General features: G+C 47.0%; 5 protein-coding genes across 5 annotated transcripts; 3 read left to right on the plus strand and 2 right to left on the minus strand.

Annotated features, from left to right (window-relative positions):
* Positions 1–2190: 2190 nt before the first annotated feature.
* Positions 2191–4252, plus strand: BDR25DRAFT_323042 (alcohol oxidase; the record flags this gene model as incomplete). Its single annotated transcript, XM_033692075.1, has 2 exons — positions 2191–2717; positions 2767–4252. 2 exons carry the CDS (start codon positions 2191–2193, stop codon positions 4250–4252), a joined length of 2013 nt encoding a protein of 670 aa, XP_033551783.1.
* A 2386-nt stretch (positions 4253–6638) lies between these two features.
* On the minus strand, positions 6639–8673 carry BDR25DRAFT_280572 (uncharacterized protein; the record flags this gene model as incomplete). Its single annotated transcript, XM_033687822.1, has 3 exons — positions 8523–8673; positions 8203–8475; positions 6639–8147 (listed from the first exon to the last, which is right to left on the minus strand). Exons 1-3 carry the CDS (start codon positions 8574–8576, stop codon positions 6639–6641), a joined length of 1836 nt encoding a protein of 611 aa, XP_033551784.1. The 5' UTR covers positions 8577–8673.
* Positions 8674–11332: 2659 nt separating this feature from the next.
* On the plus strand, positions 11333–12040 carry BDR25DRAFT_311334 (uncharacterized protein; the record flags this gene model as incomplete). The annotated part of the gene is made up of 1 exon (XM_033691229.1): positions 11333–12040. One exon carries the CDS (start codon positions 11333–11335, stop codon positions 12038–12040), a length of 708 nt encoding a protein of 235 aa, XP_033551785.1.
* Positions 12041–12453: 413 nt separating this feature from the next.
* Positions 12454–13664, minus strand: BDR25DRAFT_351427 (uncharacterized protein; the record flags this gene model as incomplete). Its single annotated transcript, XM_033694849.1, has 8 exons — positions 12454–12552; positions 12619–12721; positions 12753–12906; positions 12992–13072; positions 13140–13186; positions 13249–13412; positions 13481–13495; positions 13614–13664. 8 exons carry the CDS (start codon positions 13662–13664, stop codon positions 12454–12456), a joined length of 714 nt encoding a protein of 237 aa, XP_033551786.1.
* A 978-nt stretch (positions 13665–14642) lies between these two features.
* Positions 14643–15544, plus strand: BDR25DRAFT_215217 (uncharacterized protein; the record flags this gene model as incomplete). Its single annotated transcript, XM_033684831.1, has 2 exons — positions 14643–14693; positions 14750–15544. 2 exons carry the CDS (start codon positions 14643–14645, stop codon positions 15542–15544), a joined length of 846 nt encoding a protein of 281 aa, XP_033551787.1.
* Between the last annotated feature and the right edge of the window lie 556 nt (positions 15545–16100).

Here is a 16100-nt window from a genome sequence, read left to right on the forward strand (position 1 = left end):
TAGAGGACGTGGGAGTGTGTGTTTGCAGTTGTGGAGCTCTTTGAGCTCCACCACATACTCGTATTCACTAGCTATTATTGCATACCCTAGTTATATGCTACTTACCCTAGCACCATGCTACAGAGCTCCCTCCTTTGCATATATTGTCCCTTAGGTACGCCCTTTTAGCAATCAACTCAGTTCCTCATGGCCTTCGCGCTCCCAAAAGCTTTACAGTTTGGTAGCCGCGATTTCGTCATTAGAGAGTACCATATTTATCTCTCCTAGCATTTTTTCGTACTCGCCCGTCAGCACTTCGAGAGTCCACAATGGAGCTCAGCATCTGAATTGCTCACGCTTCTTATCCTCACGCTCTGCACTTACCACCATTTCCTCGACGCGCTAGACAATCGAGAAAATTGCCTCAAAATGGAGGTTGAGAAGAAAGACAACCATGGTTTGCAGGGACTCTAGAGTTCTTCCCGCTCTAGTGCTGAGGCCTTAGAAATTATGACAGCTTGCAGTAGCTTGCACATGGCAAGGTCATCATCATCAAAATCAGACTTCGCAATCTTCTGAGAAACTCGAATCGCTGTGTCTTCACCCTATAAAGTTGAAGCCTGCAGCTTACCGTTCAACTAGATTGGTGAGCTCTATGCGCGCCTTGTACTGTTCGGGACGTCGTACTTTGCAAGTTGCTGACCTCGTAGAACCTACCGATGATACCGGTGATAAGGAATGGGATCTCTTTATTTGTATTCTCCGCGATATATCGTATTATTTAAGTAGGAGTCATATTGTCCTCACAAATGCGCTCACAAATTTAGTAGACCGAATGACAAGCATGTCCGGGATTCTTAGCCGGAAGGGATTAAGATAAGATAACCTGCACTACGAGAATACTCCCGAATGGCGAAGTTTAGGGTCGCAGCTCAATGCTTGCACTAGCCTTCTCAATTTAGGGTGGTGAGGTCGACCTAATGCCTCTGGTCCTAGCACTACCGCCGACTGTCACTTCTTTTACATTGTTTCCTTTAGTTTCTACCTTCATGGGACATCTCAAGGAAGAATTGTGCTACGGCTCTTCGCGCTGACTTTCCATGTGGTAGTACAAGTCCGCGGCGTGGGGTGAAATAGCATCCTCACAGCTTGCATGTCTTAGCCCATATATATCGTGACAGTTTATGGCAACTGCTATTCCAGAAAGCTTTTTCTATCAGTGGTGGTTCGGGCTCAATAACTTATTTCTCTCTTTGCACTGATCGACGAAGAATCGTCCGAGTTCCTGATACCCTGCATTCAGTTTTCCATTCGCTTTCCCGGACCCAAATGTCTCACCGTTTGAACAGCACTCCCTGCTCTTCTCTTTCTCCATTCATGTATTTTAATCTGAAGGCGGTGATTTCCTTCTTACATAGAGTTGAAGCTGCTACGGCCCATAAACTTATTTGAAGGGCGTGGGCAGATCTCTGTTGCTGAAAAGCTCTCATAAGGTCTCAAACCCTATTAGTATTCGCTGAAGTCCATGGGGATCGAAGATGAGCAGCGGATAGCAATAAGAAGTGGGAATGGTGGTCCAAAGATGCTGAACTTCATGCCCTCTTGGGTCATCTCAAGGAAGAAACAGTCACCTGAATTTGCTCGTCTCTATCTCTTTGACTTTATAACTCTTCATTCCATCGCCAGGTATAGGAAGCATGTTGTAGTTATACAAGGAAGCGAATACTGCTACTCTATGGGTAGCGTCTTATACTAACTATAATTAATGTTGGGGTTGAACGAGTCTAGATGAGCTCGATGTGACCCTATCACCCAGGCGAACAAGCATGGCCAACTCGAAACTGTTTTGCATGCACCAGGAGCAACCCTAATCCATCTTATTAGTGCTTAGAAGTTAAAGCAAATGAAATGAACGAACGGGCGAATAAATTACGGAGATTGAAATATCTCATCTGCAAATATAGGGCTGACCCGGAACAATGGTATGCCCAGTCGCTAGAGTGAGGGGAAGCGGAGAGGTTGAGTACCTGCATATGAACTCGGCTTTAGATTAGATGTGAGAGTGGGATGATTTGCAAGGACTTGTGGAGCAGTTGAGTGGGGCCTCGAGATCTTCTCGTCTTAATCAAATTCATTAATAAGATCGACCTGCACTGGATATTCGGGATCTTGGTTCCAAACCACCGTTTCGAAAACCGAGAAACAGTAAATATGAAGGTCACCAGCTGCATATTTTGTACCTCATTCTTGGCTTCAATTGTAACTGCACTTCCGCCCGAACCTATCTGCCCTAAACCTCTCGCGCGAAACGACTCTAATACCTACGACTACATCGTCACAGGTTCCGGCCCGGGCGGGGGCACCATCGCAACAAACCTCGCCCGCCACGGTTACTCCGTCCTTCTCGTCGAAGCTGGAGATGATCAATCCGCAGATATCGGCACCCAGATTCTCTCCTTCTATGGAGGCAATGGCCCCGTAAAATGGGACTTTTTCGTGCGTCACAGCGATGACCTCGAACGAACGAAAAAATATAACTTGCTAACTTGGAAGCTGGCCGATGGGTCTTACTGGGTTGGCAGAGAACCACCGGAGAAAGATGCAAAGATGATGGGTGTGTACTATCCACGTGGTGCAACGTTGGGAGGGAGTGCGATTGTGAATGCAGCGGCGACTTGGCTGCCAAGCGACTCGGATTGGGATTATTTCGACCGAGGTGTCGGGGATGGTATTTGGAGGTAAGTCATGGTCTCGAGCCGTCGATGTTCGATGTTGACGATGGTCCAGCGGAAAGGACATGCGCAAGATCTTTGAACGCATTGAGCATAACAACTACCTTGAACCAGGAGCCCCGGGTCACGGCTTTAAAGGTTGGTTGCAAACTAATAATGCTGAAAAGATTGATTATCCCACCAGCAGCCTCAAGCTCGTCATACTACAGGCCGCTTTGAAAATCATCGGGAAAGATCCCTCGAAGGTTATTGACTACCTCACGAGCGACGGTAACTATCTTGATGCTGAAAGAGATAAGGCTGAGGGTCTCTTTGGCTTGCCATTTCATGCTGAAAAGAACTGGAAGAGATTTAGTCCACGAGATTATATATTTGCGACTCGGAATGAAACGACTGCGAATGGAACCCAAAAGTACCAGCTCCATCTCCAGCTTAGGTCTCTCGCAACGAAGGTCCTCTTCGAAGAAGTTTGCGGCCATAGCCATGGCAAGCCCAAGGCAATTGGCGTAGAGTATCTAGAAGGGACGGCCATGTACAAGGGCGATTCGCGCTTCAACCCCGCAGCAAAAGGAAGGATAGGTCAAGCATTTGCTCGAAAGGAAGTTATCGTATCCGGTGGGACTTTCAACTCCCCGCAACTGCTCCAGCTTTCTGGCATCGGCCCCAAAGCGCTCCTACAAAAGTACAACATCTCCGTCATTGCCGATCTTCCGGGCGTTGGCCGCAACCTCCAAGACAATTACGAGATGCCCGTGGTCGGACATGCGAAGACTAATATGACTACCCCTGTTAACACCACCGGTCCGGCCTGCACCCAGGGCGCCCCAGGTGATCCCTGCGTGGATCTCTGGAGGCAAGGTAAAGGTCCATATGCACACGCTGGTCAAAACGCATGGGGCCTCCTTCTCAAATCTAAGCACTCTCTCGATGGGGAACGGGATACCTTCATCTTCTCGACCGGTGGTGGGGCAGCATTCCGGGGCTTTGCACCACCGACTAACCAGCCATCCACCGACCCGCCCACGACCTTCTCTTGGTCCACGGTAAAGATACATCCACAAAATACGGCTGGTGTGATCCAGATCAAATCCAATAATCCCCAGGATATGCCGGATATCAACTTTAATCACTTTGTTGAGGGTGCGGATACAGATCTTGCCGCAATATTGGACACTGTTGCGTTTGGACGGAAGGCATTCTTTGGCACCGAGGCACCGGTAGGACAAGTCACCCCTGTTGAGCCACCATGTCCTGCCGCGGATATTCAGCAAGATGGTTATTGCAAAGACCCGACACCAGACCGGGAGTGGATTCAGAACCAGATCTTTGGACATCATCCCACAAGCTCGTGTGCGGTCGGGCCTGATAGCAATCCACTAGCTGTGCTAGACACGAGACTGAGAGTCCGAGGAGTCGAAAGGCTGAGGGTGGTTGATGCGAGCGCTTTTCCGAGATGTCCAGGCGCGTTTCCGGCCGTTGCAACATACATGTTGAGTGAGAAGGCGAGTGATCTTGTGCTTGAAGATGCCGCACAGCTTTAAAGAGATCAATGTGTGACGCCTGGTCCTTCAAGTGGAGGGAGACATAGCGAAAAGCCTTAGACGTAAATAAAGAGTAGGGAGGAGACTTTGTTTCCGGTGGCCAACTGAAAAGATACGGCAGCGTAAACATGAAACCAATCGACCGTTACATAGTGTATAGGGTAGTTTCATAAATCTTCCTCCGCATAAACCCCAAACAAAGAAGCTATGATCAGCTTATACATGATATTCACTACAAGGAAATGCCAAGAGTATCTGACGAGAAATTAATAGCATGACCGTGACTTCTGCTAGCTCTATGTGCAAGTCGCTATCTCTTCCACTAGATTTCTTAGTTGATCATGCTATTTGCAGCGTTTGAAGTGACTCATCATTAGGAATAACTTACTGAAGAATACAAGTCTAGTACGAATCGATAATATGTGGGTAGTCAAAGATACACATGGCTTCCACTAGTAGCCCCTGCCCAAGATATTGAACTCAACGCGGTTAGAGCTGATAGATAGCCGGCATATGGAGTTTCGAAGGCTTAATTTGGTAGCGAGTGCCAAAATAGGTAGATTGAGTGGTAGTGTAAGGTCTGGTCTCTGGAGCTCTCTTGAGCCCCGACGTGGCCGATAGTGGATGTACCGTGCTAATCCTAAAAAGGTTGCTGGGGAAGTAGGGTCACGTGAATTTGCTCCTGGAGTATTTGCGGGTGTAAGCGGCGGATTTCCGGCCCTTTGGTGATAGATATTTTGCGCAGCGCTGATGAATGAACTGTGGTCTAGTGTTCTGCTGAAGAAATATATAAGACTTCTTTCTTGTAAAGTCACTAGAGAGAGGGCTCGAGTGTCGGCTAGGCCGGGTTGCCGACTCAAAACTTCGGGTAAATCTGCGCGGTTAAGCGGTGAATAGGGAAGGCCGTGGAGTTCACCTTCTGTGCTTACGGATCTGGAGACATCAACCATGCAAGCCGTGGGAATGTAGATAAGAGTAGTAACAAAAACTAGACAAGAGACAAGCTTGAATTTAACTACTTTTGCCACTACACTATGTCAAAATCTACTACAGCCCCTACATTACACTTAAAGCTGAGGGAGGGTGTAAGCTGGACTATAAATTACTTAGTTCCTCTGACCCTCAGCCCACAATACCTCACTTGTATTATAACGCATGCCCCCTGAAAAGCTACAGTGTATCCTCTTCTTTGTACAGCAGCAAGTATATTCCTATAGAGCAGAAGTCTTCTTTTAGCCCACAGTTGGCATTCTCGAGCGACAAGTAAGAGGTGACGTAATTCAACTATATTAGAACTGTAGCCTTGAAGGGGGACGAGTTATGACAAGAGTCATGTATTGTGGACTGAGGGTCCGAGGAGCTATATTATTTATATAGTATGATGAGAATCCAAGCCCAATGTTGATTAAGGAGCCCATTCTAGAGCCCTTCGGCGTACAAAAACTAAGGATCAGAGGAGTTGCTACGCGGTTTAAAGATATATCTCTTGCTTGTACGCTATTGTAGGTAAGCGGAGAAGCTCGAGCTTGCGAGCATGCGACGCAAGCTGCACTGCTACACTTTGCGTACAATTTAATAACACTTTGTACTAAGAGAGTCTAACGCTAGTGTAACATGTAGTAAATTAGCGTTAGAAGCTACTATACTTAATGTTTATGAATACAATTTTAAAAAATAAAATGTTGTAAAGAGTGTTACGAACAGCTGTGTAAATGTTAACATGTGCTATTATTTGCTAATATGCGCTGATATTAACATAACAGTATTGGTCAATCTGATTGGCTTATGTTGAATAGAAAACGACGCTGTTTGTAGACATTGAGTTCTATAGAAGCTCGAGTGTGAATTGGGTGGTTTCTAAGGTCACAATAACCAAGGGCACATCCTGGTAGTATGGCAACTACAAAGCAGCTTGGTAAGGCCTGACGCGACGATCTCGGGAAGGATGGATTTCCAAAAGCAGGTAAAGGTGCTAAGGAAACCTAGGGTCCAGCGTAGGAGGGGTGAAGTGAGTGTGTTGGCATATGTGCCGAGTGGTGAAATAACAACCCTTTCATGACATTATAGCTGAGGAAGGCTGAGGAAGTCAACTACGTCCCTAGTTGCTAGGAGAAGCTGTGCCAAGGTCTACGTACTGCACCCATAGGGCTTCAACATGACCTCGTCTTGAGTTCCATATATATGGCAGTAGAAGGGAGCAGATTTGTAAAAGATAGTCGCATGCTCTGTCTCGTTTGCGCAGCGCATAGATCAAAAGGAATGAATTAGGTGGAGAGAAGTGAAACTCTGAAACAGGTAGAGCAGAGTTGCAACATAGAGAACCCCATTAGGTCAACCGCAAGAACACAATAAGAGTTTCGTGATACGGAAAAGACAAAATTAACTCTTAGTGTTCACAGAAGCTAAAATCGTAGCATTCTACCGCGCTGGTCGCTTCTTGGTCCAATTTGGCTCGCTCCGTCATCAATTCTTTGCGGATTTTTTTGGCCTCCTCCATTCCCAGCGGGAACTCTTCTACTGCCTCCTCAACTATCTGCACCAATTCAGCAGGAAGTTTTCCCATCTTGCCACCTTGCGTGGTGACCTCTCTCATCCACCATTCCCTTTGCTGTGGCGGAACATTAGCAGTTGAGAGAATTGGAATCTTAGGGTCGACGAGGAAGAGTGCTAAAATCTTGCGATGGCCAGGTGTCGTAGTATCTGCGAGTTTGAAAGAACCAACGCGGTGTTGCAGTACATTAGGGAAGGCAAGCAGCCTATCTTCACGAGTGAGAATCTTGCCCAACTCTTGGACTGATGCACGACCATTAATTATACCAAATATGCGTCTGATTCCATCATCGTCTCCTTGCTCATAGTTGAGATCGTCTTCGAGATCGCGGCCGTCGACCTTGGTCCGAAATGCAAGGTGCGAGTCGGTTATGTTATGGTTGTCGTAATAGTATAAGGTCGTAGCACATATGTGCTCATTCAGTTGGCCTTCGATGTGCCAGCTTCCGCCGTGGTACTTCGGTTTCTCGGGCGTGAGATGGATATTAGCCAACTTGACAATAACCTGGATCTTCTTCTCTCCATCTCCCAGGAATGTGAAACATTCTTCAACATCCTTGGCTTTGATAGAGGGCTGTCTATATTCATTCGGCTCCGGTTTAACCATGACCCGTTCATTCGAGCGTCTTTCTTCCGCCTTATTCGAGATACTGTCATCATCGTCATTTTCGTCCTCATCGTTATCCTCATCTTCGTCATCCTCTTCATCCAATGGCTCATCGCCCTCGACGTCCATGCACTCGATGCGTTTACCCTGAACGAGCCGCCCCTCATTGTGGCTTTGGTATATGATGTTCCAAAGCGGAATTGATTCGGTAATGATCTGTTCGATAACTTGATACAAATCTCTGTGGTCGACCGGATGAAGATTGTTTATGTATGAGTCAATCCTAGCATTCCCATCGCGAAATGAGATGTTGCATGGAAGCCATTGGTAGCGTGTTGACCAGAGTTCAATTTTTCGAGGTATGGAAAAGATTCCCCATGTAAGATTTTCTAAAGCGTCATCGGTATTTTGAGGTTTAGCCACAATCTCACCTTTCCCAATGTTCTGAAGACAGTCCTCGAGAGTTGTGGTAGAGGTCGGAAGTACACGTGAACGACCATATACAAGCGGGAAGAGAGATGGATGAACGAGGTCCAGGACTTTATCATCAGAGCCTGGATGCCAGTCTTTCTGCGTTGCAGGAACATTCTCGAGGCGTGCAACGGCTTTTTTCAGAGCTTCCTTAATGGGAGCCGGTATGGTTGAGTCTGTTTTGATAACACAAGTGTTTACGTCTAGTACTGGAATGATCCCCGTTTTCTCGTATAGCGTGGCTTTATCGCGAAGTTCCTTAATGCACTTGCCAACGTCTTAGCAAAAATTCTCAGACCACTGAACACTCCTAAGGACCTACATATTCCAACATTTGCTCGCTCATGTCCCCATACCTAACCACCTTGGCGTCCCAGTCTAGTTCCATCGCTTCTTTCTTCCATTTGGCCACGATTTCTTCGTCATGCACTTTGCGATTCCATTCCGGCTTGTCTGTAATTTGATTGATAAAGTGAAGCATACATCGTTCACGGATGGTGATCACATCGTGGTTCCAAGTCTCGACAGCCGTTGGAAACAATTCGTCGACTGGGAAGAAACCCCAGTGGTTGAAAGGACGACCAAAGCCAGGAAGCTATTTCATGATTAGGACAGTTTCATTGAAGGCAGGGGCTGCACTACCTGTATACGGTTGTCTGCACAACTAGGAGGCTTTGAAGTGATACTAGAAGCCATCGCTTGTAGCGTCTGTGGCCTTGTGGGATAAAATTCGTCAGATCGCGAAGTTCTGGGCTTTTGTATGCGTTGTAACAATCTTGAAGTTGGGAGGAAAGGATCTCTTATTTGAACTCATGGAGAAGACAAAATAGGAACAGCCCGCGATCTGCTTGGGAGGATGTTAATGTTTCTAGGCAACTGTTTCACCATCTTCCGTGCACCCATGCGACTGCCTAGGAAGTGTAAGGCTGCAGCGCCTTCGTCTCTTCTTTGTATTCAAAAACTATCTCTGCCTCTCGTAAATATTTCGTTTTGGGGTGGTGCAGTCCCCTAGTGTGATGAAGGGTGAAGGAAAATCTCAGGGGGTGGCTTGGGCATTCGCGTAGTCGCGCTAGTCCCTCTCCGGCCATCGTCACCTTCATGCAGCTGCACGCCGCACAAGGACTCTCACTTGTCTGAGGATTGGATCACAATTATGATTCAGTATACTCCATCCTTGATTTCAGCGGTGGCAGGAAGTGGTAAGGCTGGGAGCACACCATCCGAAATGCGAATGATAGCACAGGTGATGATAGTTTAAATCACGTGCTGGTTGGTTCGTTCCAGAAAGTGCTAACTACCAGGGAGTTGAGAAAATGTTGGTATTATCATGGGAGACTCTGCTGTGGAGATGGTGCTTGTTGTGAAGTGAAATAGAAGCCACACTACGGATTGTTCAACAATCTCTAATCCAAATCTCCACGCAGCTCAACTTTATAAAACCCTATATATCAATATGAGATGAGAATAGACATTCCTAGTCGGCCATTTCATTCTATTCCCTACCCTCATGCTCTGTCAGGCACAATTGTAACAATATGCGGGGTGATGATGAGTCGGACTAGCCCACCACCACTTGCGTTGCCGACAGTTCGGTTACCAGTATAGATGTACTACACGCCGCTCCTACGAAGTATTTGCGTTAGCTCACCATACTCGGGACAATTTTAAGCTCACTGGTGGTGGGATAGCTTCACGGCAACATTCACCCCGACATCCCTCCCTAGGCTCAATTCATTGGTCTCCGCATTGGCAGGGACATCTGGTCCAATCGTCGCACAGTGCTTGAACTCTCTTTGCAAACGATCCCCAGTGCATCCATAAGCATCGAATGATGGTCGGCTAGGCGGTCCGGTTTCGCCCATTACGCTGCAGCCTTAGTAACAGGTTGCCGCTGTACAAGTGCTTGTGAAGTCTGTGACGGTCCAGTAATAGGTTTTTGTTCCTCGGTGATGGACGTTGGAACGGAAATGGCGGAAGCCGCCAGAAGAGCGAAGGCGGAGAGCTTGGAAAGTATAGTAGTTTTAGTAGAGTAATTAACGGGGACTTGGTGCAGATGGTGCGAAAGAGAGGTAAATGTGTGATTGTGACTACGATGATAATACTGAGTAAAACAGTACTGCTGAAATAGGAGAATAATCTTGAAGATACCTGTATTTACACCCCGTATTGTCTAACAGCCTTGGCAATAATAACTGAGCGGCTTGAGCGGACTGAAGTGGCGCATGTGCTTGCTCGGGGAGGTCCAAGCCTAGGAGATTAAAGGCGCAGTCTCCTCTTTCCAACTTGTAATGGCAGCATGATATATCATAGTGTAGCCGTCTCGGTCATCGCCCTCTTGGAACCCCGGAGTCATGAAACGTGGCAGGGTCTTGCAAGTGACATTTAATGGCATCTCGGATTGGATTGGTTGAATAGCTCGTATTGGCTGCTGGCGTAAGCTTTGCAGCGCCACACCCGCTTCTCGATTATACGTTTTAACGAATGCCGTTGATGGGGTGTTGGTAGGGAGGGTCAGGCATGGTATTCGATGCTATCATGAACTTACCGAGCTGTTTTCTGTGATGCATTAGCCGATGCGCCCAAGTGTACAGTAGTATTTAGTCTAATTTATTTGAAAAAAAATTAATTTTTGCGTTCAAGGTGAAGAATCTTCGATGCAATTTGGAACGGCGAGTCACGAGAATCGCGATTTGACTACACTCAGCTATGGTGCTAGGCCCTTTCACCTGCATTCGTGCGAAACAGGAGGCAAGGTGCCACAGGTAGAGCATATTTAGGAGAGAACGACCGCCAAGGAAGAAAACAAGAACCTCTGGCCGTTTTCACTCATGTTCTTGCCATGATACTACCGTCTGGAATAGGCATACCCGAGCTAATAGACTACAATGATTCTGGTCTGATTCTCTCGAAATCTTTGAGAGCCCACTACATAATACGGTTCTATTAAGTTTGGACTAAGTGATATGTGAGCCTCTAGTGGTTGATAGAGCTTAAGAACTTGGGTAGGAAACGTGCCGGATGATTGAGGACTAAGAAAACATAATTATTCCCATATAGCGCAAATGATACATGGATAGACTAACCGGGCTCCAATTGATAGCGCACACTTACCTTTTAGAACTACAATGAAATTCATTTATAGTCTAAACAGCTCCTTCCAATTAACTAGGGCAGCAAATTTCCACCTTCTGGGAAGTCACCATCTGAAGTTCACAGGAAGCCACTTCCAGAACCGCCAAGCAGTATAGAAAACACCCGCCGCTCCTGTCCCAGTATCTTGCAAACTACAATCCCTACCCATCTCTAGGAGTTTCTATTACGCCCACTCGCAAACAACTCAAGTATAACGCCTCAGTTTCGGCAACTCCCTTCATCCAGTGAATAAAGCGCAGCCATAATTGTCGGACAGCGCAACAATTATCTATTGTGTTCATATGGACCCTCTACATAAAATGACAAGCCTTCCGGTTACCTACTGCCCGCATACAACCCCGCCCAACTCGGAAAATCAATCTGTGCAAGCACCAACCAATCAATTCTCTATGACGGCTGGGTCGTTCCACCGCCCCGGCCATTCTGGCATCCGAGCTATTCTCGATGATATGTACACCATTCTACCACCGGAGAGGCCTGGCAGGCCGGAATACAAAAGGTGTAGGACTACGTTTGGCTTGATGCGATCGATCTTCCGCAAGGCTGAGACATCGGAAAACCTCGAAACCGAATACATTGAACTAGCTAAGCTTGAGCCTGCACTTCGCCAGCAGCTAGAAGGTCTCAATTCTTGCAAAGGCATACCAGAGAAGATGATGAAATGTCTGGATGAGCTCAAGATCACTGTTGCGGTGATGCTTAAGGGAGGGCTGACCCCAAATGACATCTCATGTCAGATGGCCGAGAATGAGACGGAGCACGTTGAGCTGCAGGTTATGGATCCTAAGCCTAGGGTTGAATCAAATCAGATCAAGATTCCAGTCAAACTTATTCCTGAGACCAAGCTGGACAGTCTTCGTGAGGATCTCGCTGCAGCCAACGCTAAGATTGTTCGCCTCATCAATGAGAACAATTCTCTGACCACGAGTCTCCAACAGGTCACCTCCGAGCGCGACTCATTATTACGCCAGGCCGGGAAATTATCCTCCGCTCGGGGATCGTGGTAGAGGTAGCAGAACGGTGATGATCGTGGTACGTAGGCCAATGTTGCCACACGTAATCCGAAGGTAAAATCATCTTTAGCTCATGGAACTCGTGTGCCGTTATGCACGGATTTATGGGTAGGTATCCTCATAAATCAGAAATTCAGTGCCTTTTCTCGAACCCTTTCGTGCTTTATGGTAAGACTTTCCCCTTCGTCCCCAATGTGTGTGTTGCGCGTGCATTTCTATCCGCTTAATACTCTTCTTCTGTGCATGGAAGAAGGTTGACCTTCTGCCACCTGCAACAGTTTGCCGGGAGCCTCCAGTTCCTGATAGGGATTTCTTACGCGGAGCTAACTTATTATCCAACTTATTATGTGTATTCTTCTAGGAGCTTCTAGTTCTATATATAGTTCCACAACCGTCATTCATGCCCTCTAGTGGTCCCCAGACTGCATCATGTGGTATATTTTTGCACTCTCCGTAGGTAGCCGGTCGCCTTCGCAGTGCTCTGGATCATTTGTGGTAGTGGAGCCCTGCAAAAAGATATAAGATCTCCCTTTTCACACAAGCTAAGCGCTCGCGCACTCCTGTTTCTCGACTCTGAATGAAAATACAGACTGCTGCACGGCACTCATACAGAAAAGCCCAAATACCCATATAATTTTCGCGTTAGTCCAGAGCCGCACAGCACCAGGCTCTAAACTCGGATATTAAGTAACAAGTCTACAAACACCAAGCAATCTTCCGTTCGCCAAGAGTTACATGGAGCCCTTTCATCTCTTTGCTCCCTTGCCCTTCACCCGGTTGGTGGGCCAGCCAAATCGAGGCCAACACCTGAGCAGTACCCCGATTATCCTGTGCCCTAGTGACTTGTCCAACTTGGGAAACTACCTGAATGGAATGACACATCAAGAACAATCTAGCCTTCTAAAGTGTGCCACAAGAAATTGTTCCAGAAGGAGGTATATTCACAGTTACGGAGTTCTCCTAACCGTATCATCTGCTTGTCTTCATGAAATATCTCGTAATATGAGAGTTGCATTGTTTTCGACACTGAGTATAGATTCACACCTAGAAACTATCCCTGTCTCAACCCTAGTTTAGCATTTCCGATTAGAACTTTGGGGCTCTAATCGCCATATATTATCACGATCATATACAGCTGAGCTTTCCGTTCGTTTATTAATTAAATTGGCTCCTTAAGCCATGCGCGTGCTTTAGAACATCACAAGAAAGCTACATTCAAGCTTTCGCTCAGCACATTAAGACATCCAAGAAATTTGCATACGGAGAACATAGCTGCGATGAGAGCGCTCACAACGCCATGGCCTCCAATATCCACGACGGTACATTTACTACAATTCCGTAAGAAAGTCAAGAGCTTCTCCGACCTCTACAACGCATTGCCTACGAGTAGTCAAGAGAGGTTCTAGAGTGAAGGTGTGAAGCTAGGAGGAGCACCAGAGGCATGAGGAACTGGATTCATTGCTAAAGGAGGGTAGCTACGGGTTTATATAGTACTAGGTGAACCTGTCAGGCGACCTAAGGCTGCCACTAGCTTAGGCTGCAGCAGGTGAAAGTAGTGTCAGGTGACTGGAGGTTTGAGAGCTCCGTAACTGCAAACAAAGGGACTGAGAAAAATCATCTCTATAATTCTCGATCATCACACCATGTCTCTCAGGAGGCTTCGCATAGGGGAAGCATTTCCTGAGCATCGCAATGTGTTAGATCGAGGGTCTCACAAACCCCACCGTACTCGCTATATCCTAGAGAGCTTGAATGATTACATCCCAATTACAACAGCCATGTTCCGGGTCGGTTACTTAGGAGGCTGGCAAACAAGAAACCGAGCTCCTTATTGACAAAATAGATCGAAAGCCTTCGGCGGTTATGTAGGTGAATCTTGAAGATATCCGACAGGGGAGACAATATGCGGTAACATTCATATCCAAAGGCTACGGACAGAATCAATAGGTATCCGAAGTTCCCATCAAATACATTGCGAGTGTTGTCGAAACGTCTTGGGTCAGCACTAGATGGAGGGGCTGGTAAAAATTGGCGTAAATGAAGGGTTTTCGGAGTCAAAAAGGTGGCATAGAACTAGAGCAAGGATTATTTTTTTGCGCGACTTTATAGTTAAGTGGGAAATTTGACATGATTCAGATTTGGCCGGAATTACGTTGCCACTCCGCGAGGACTTTTCTTGGCAACTTCACTGAATATCGATCTTAGAGCTGGTATGGTATGGGTTAAATTTGATCACATTATCTTTTCTTGCTTGCTTTTTCAACGTAGGCGAAGTCTGTTGAGGTGTCCACGGGAGCCCAGGTGAGGTTCACGAGTCGCATCCCCTGGTCGCGTGGCTTTAAAACTCCGCTAGCTACTCTTGGCCTCAGCCACAAACAGTCCGTCGTATGTTAGCTACAGGAGCTGAGATGCGAGGTGGGATCATGAAGCGGTGGTGAGATGCTTCCACCTTATGCTCCAGAAGACTCACGGCGTAGATCTGGATCCGTAGAATAGCCCATGAAGCTAGATCTAGTAAGACATATATGGGTGTTATAATTTCTCGTCTGATCTAAACACATCAGCCATAGTGGTCATCTCACAAAGATTAACGAAAATGTCAAATCAATGCGACATCCAAATCAACCCGGACATCATCGGCATCGGTGTACTTCCTCCTCCATCCTCTACCCCTAAACGCACCTAACTTAATATTACGCACAGGTCCGCATATCTCTCTACATCCTCTCCCTCGCCGGCCCCATCCTGTCCCTATTCTCCGCGTCCGACGCCCTCCTCCGCTCAATTGAAACCTCCATGGGCCTAACTGGCCTCGCAGTCTTACTCACCACTTTCGTCTACTCTGGGGAGAAAACCCTTGATTTGTTCCATGCACTCTGCATTTTCCATTTGGTCGGTTTGGCTGGCGTTTCTATCCGACCGAAGAGGGATGTGCGTCAAAAGCAAATCACGCAAGCAATTTTCGAAGTCGTGTATTTGGGTGGAACATTAGGATTACTTATTTTCATGATCTCCGTGTTTGCACGCGCAAAGAGTTTTGGTCCGAAGCCTCAGTGCAATGATGGGGTTATGTATGTGATGTTTGGCGTGAATGTCTCGGCGATTAACCCGACGTTCCGGGCGCTCTTTCTCGCAAACTTTGCCTTGATGCTCGTTGGATTGCCGGTTTCGTATCTGGTCTGGTCGGCGAGAAAAGAGCGATATTGTTCGGATGAGGAAGAGTTTGCTGGGATCCGTGTGATGAGTGACGTTGCTGGGAGGTGCTATTTAATTGCTATGCTCGAACTCATGATTAAGAGAAACAATACGACATCTGATGGGAGTGACTGGTCATTTGGGCAGATTTTGGCAATGATGATGTTGTTGGGGCCTTTGATTGAGTTTGTTTCGGCTTTTTTTAAGGACGGAAATCAGGATGATGACGGTAAGAAATCTGGAAAACTTTTAAGCAACCAGTTTGTTAACGTGGTTCAGGTTGGGAGTTCAAGTTCCAATTAGCGGTATTCTTTGGAATACGTAAGTAAATCTGGCGCAAGTGACGCCGAGTCCAAGATGCTAAAGATCCAGCAGCCCTAATGCGCATGATCGAAGCCGCGTTCGATTTTGCGTTCTGTGCAGCAGCAGGGGCAGCAGCGGCGGCAACAGGCGCGCACGTTGCAGGAAGTCTAGTGACCACCCGAATAGTTCAATTAGGTGCTCTTGGTGGCGTTATGTCCTCTGGAATTCTAAACTACAGTCTTCTGGTGGCTTTGACTGGGTCGAGTGTTGTTGTCCTGGGCCTAGCCTTTGCAATCACAACTTTCGGGAATGCGTTTATCGTTACTCTGCTGATGGGTGATAAGGTTCTTGGGTCCAGTAGGTGTCTTTGTTGAGAGTAGAGACGTATTATTGACAATGTTAAAGCGCCGAATGCCATGCTTGTCGGAGCCATAGCTGCTGGCGCCCCTCTCCTTCTCGGCAGCGGAATCGCACAGGCTGGAGGTAAGTCCTCTTTCGATGACGGTATCACTTACTTCAGTTAATTCGCTAAAGCGGCCAACTTTTCCTCTCTACC

This window comes from Lindgomyces ingoldianus (genome assembly GCF_010093535.1).
Source record: "Lindgomyces ingoldianus strain ATCC 200398 unplaced genomic scaffold BDR25scaffold_6, whole genome shotgun sequence".
Lineage (NCBI taxonomy): Eukaryota > Fungi > Ascomycota > Dothideomycetes > Pleosporales > Lindgomycetaceae > Lindgomyces > Lindgomyces ingoldianus.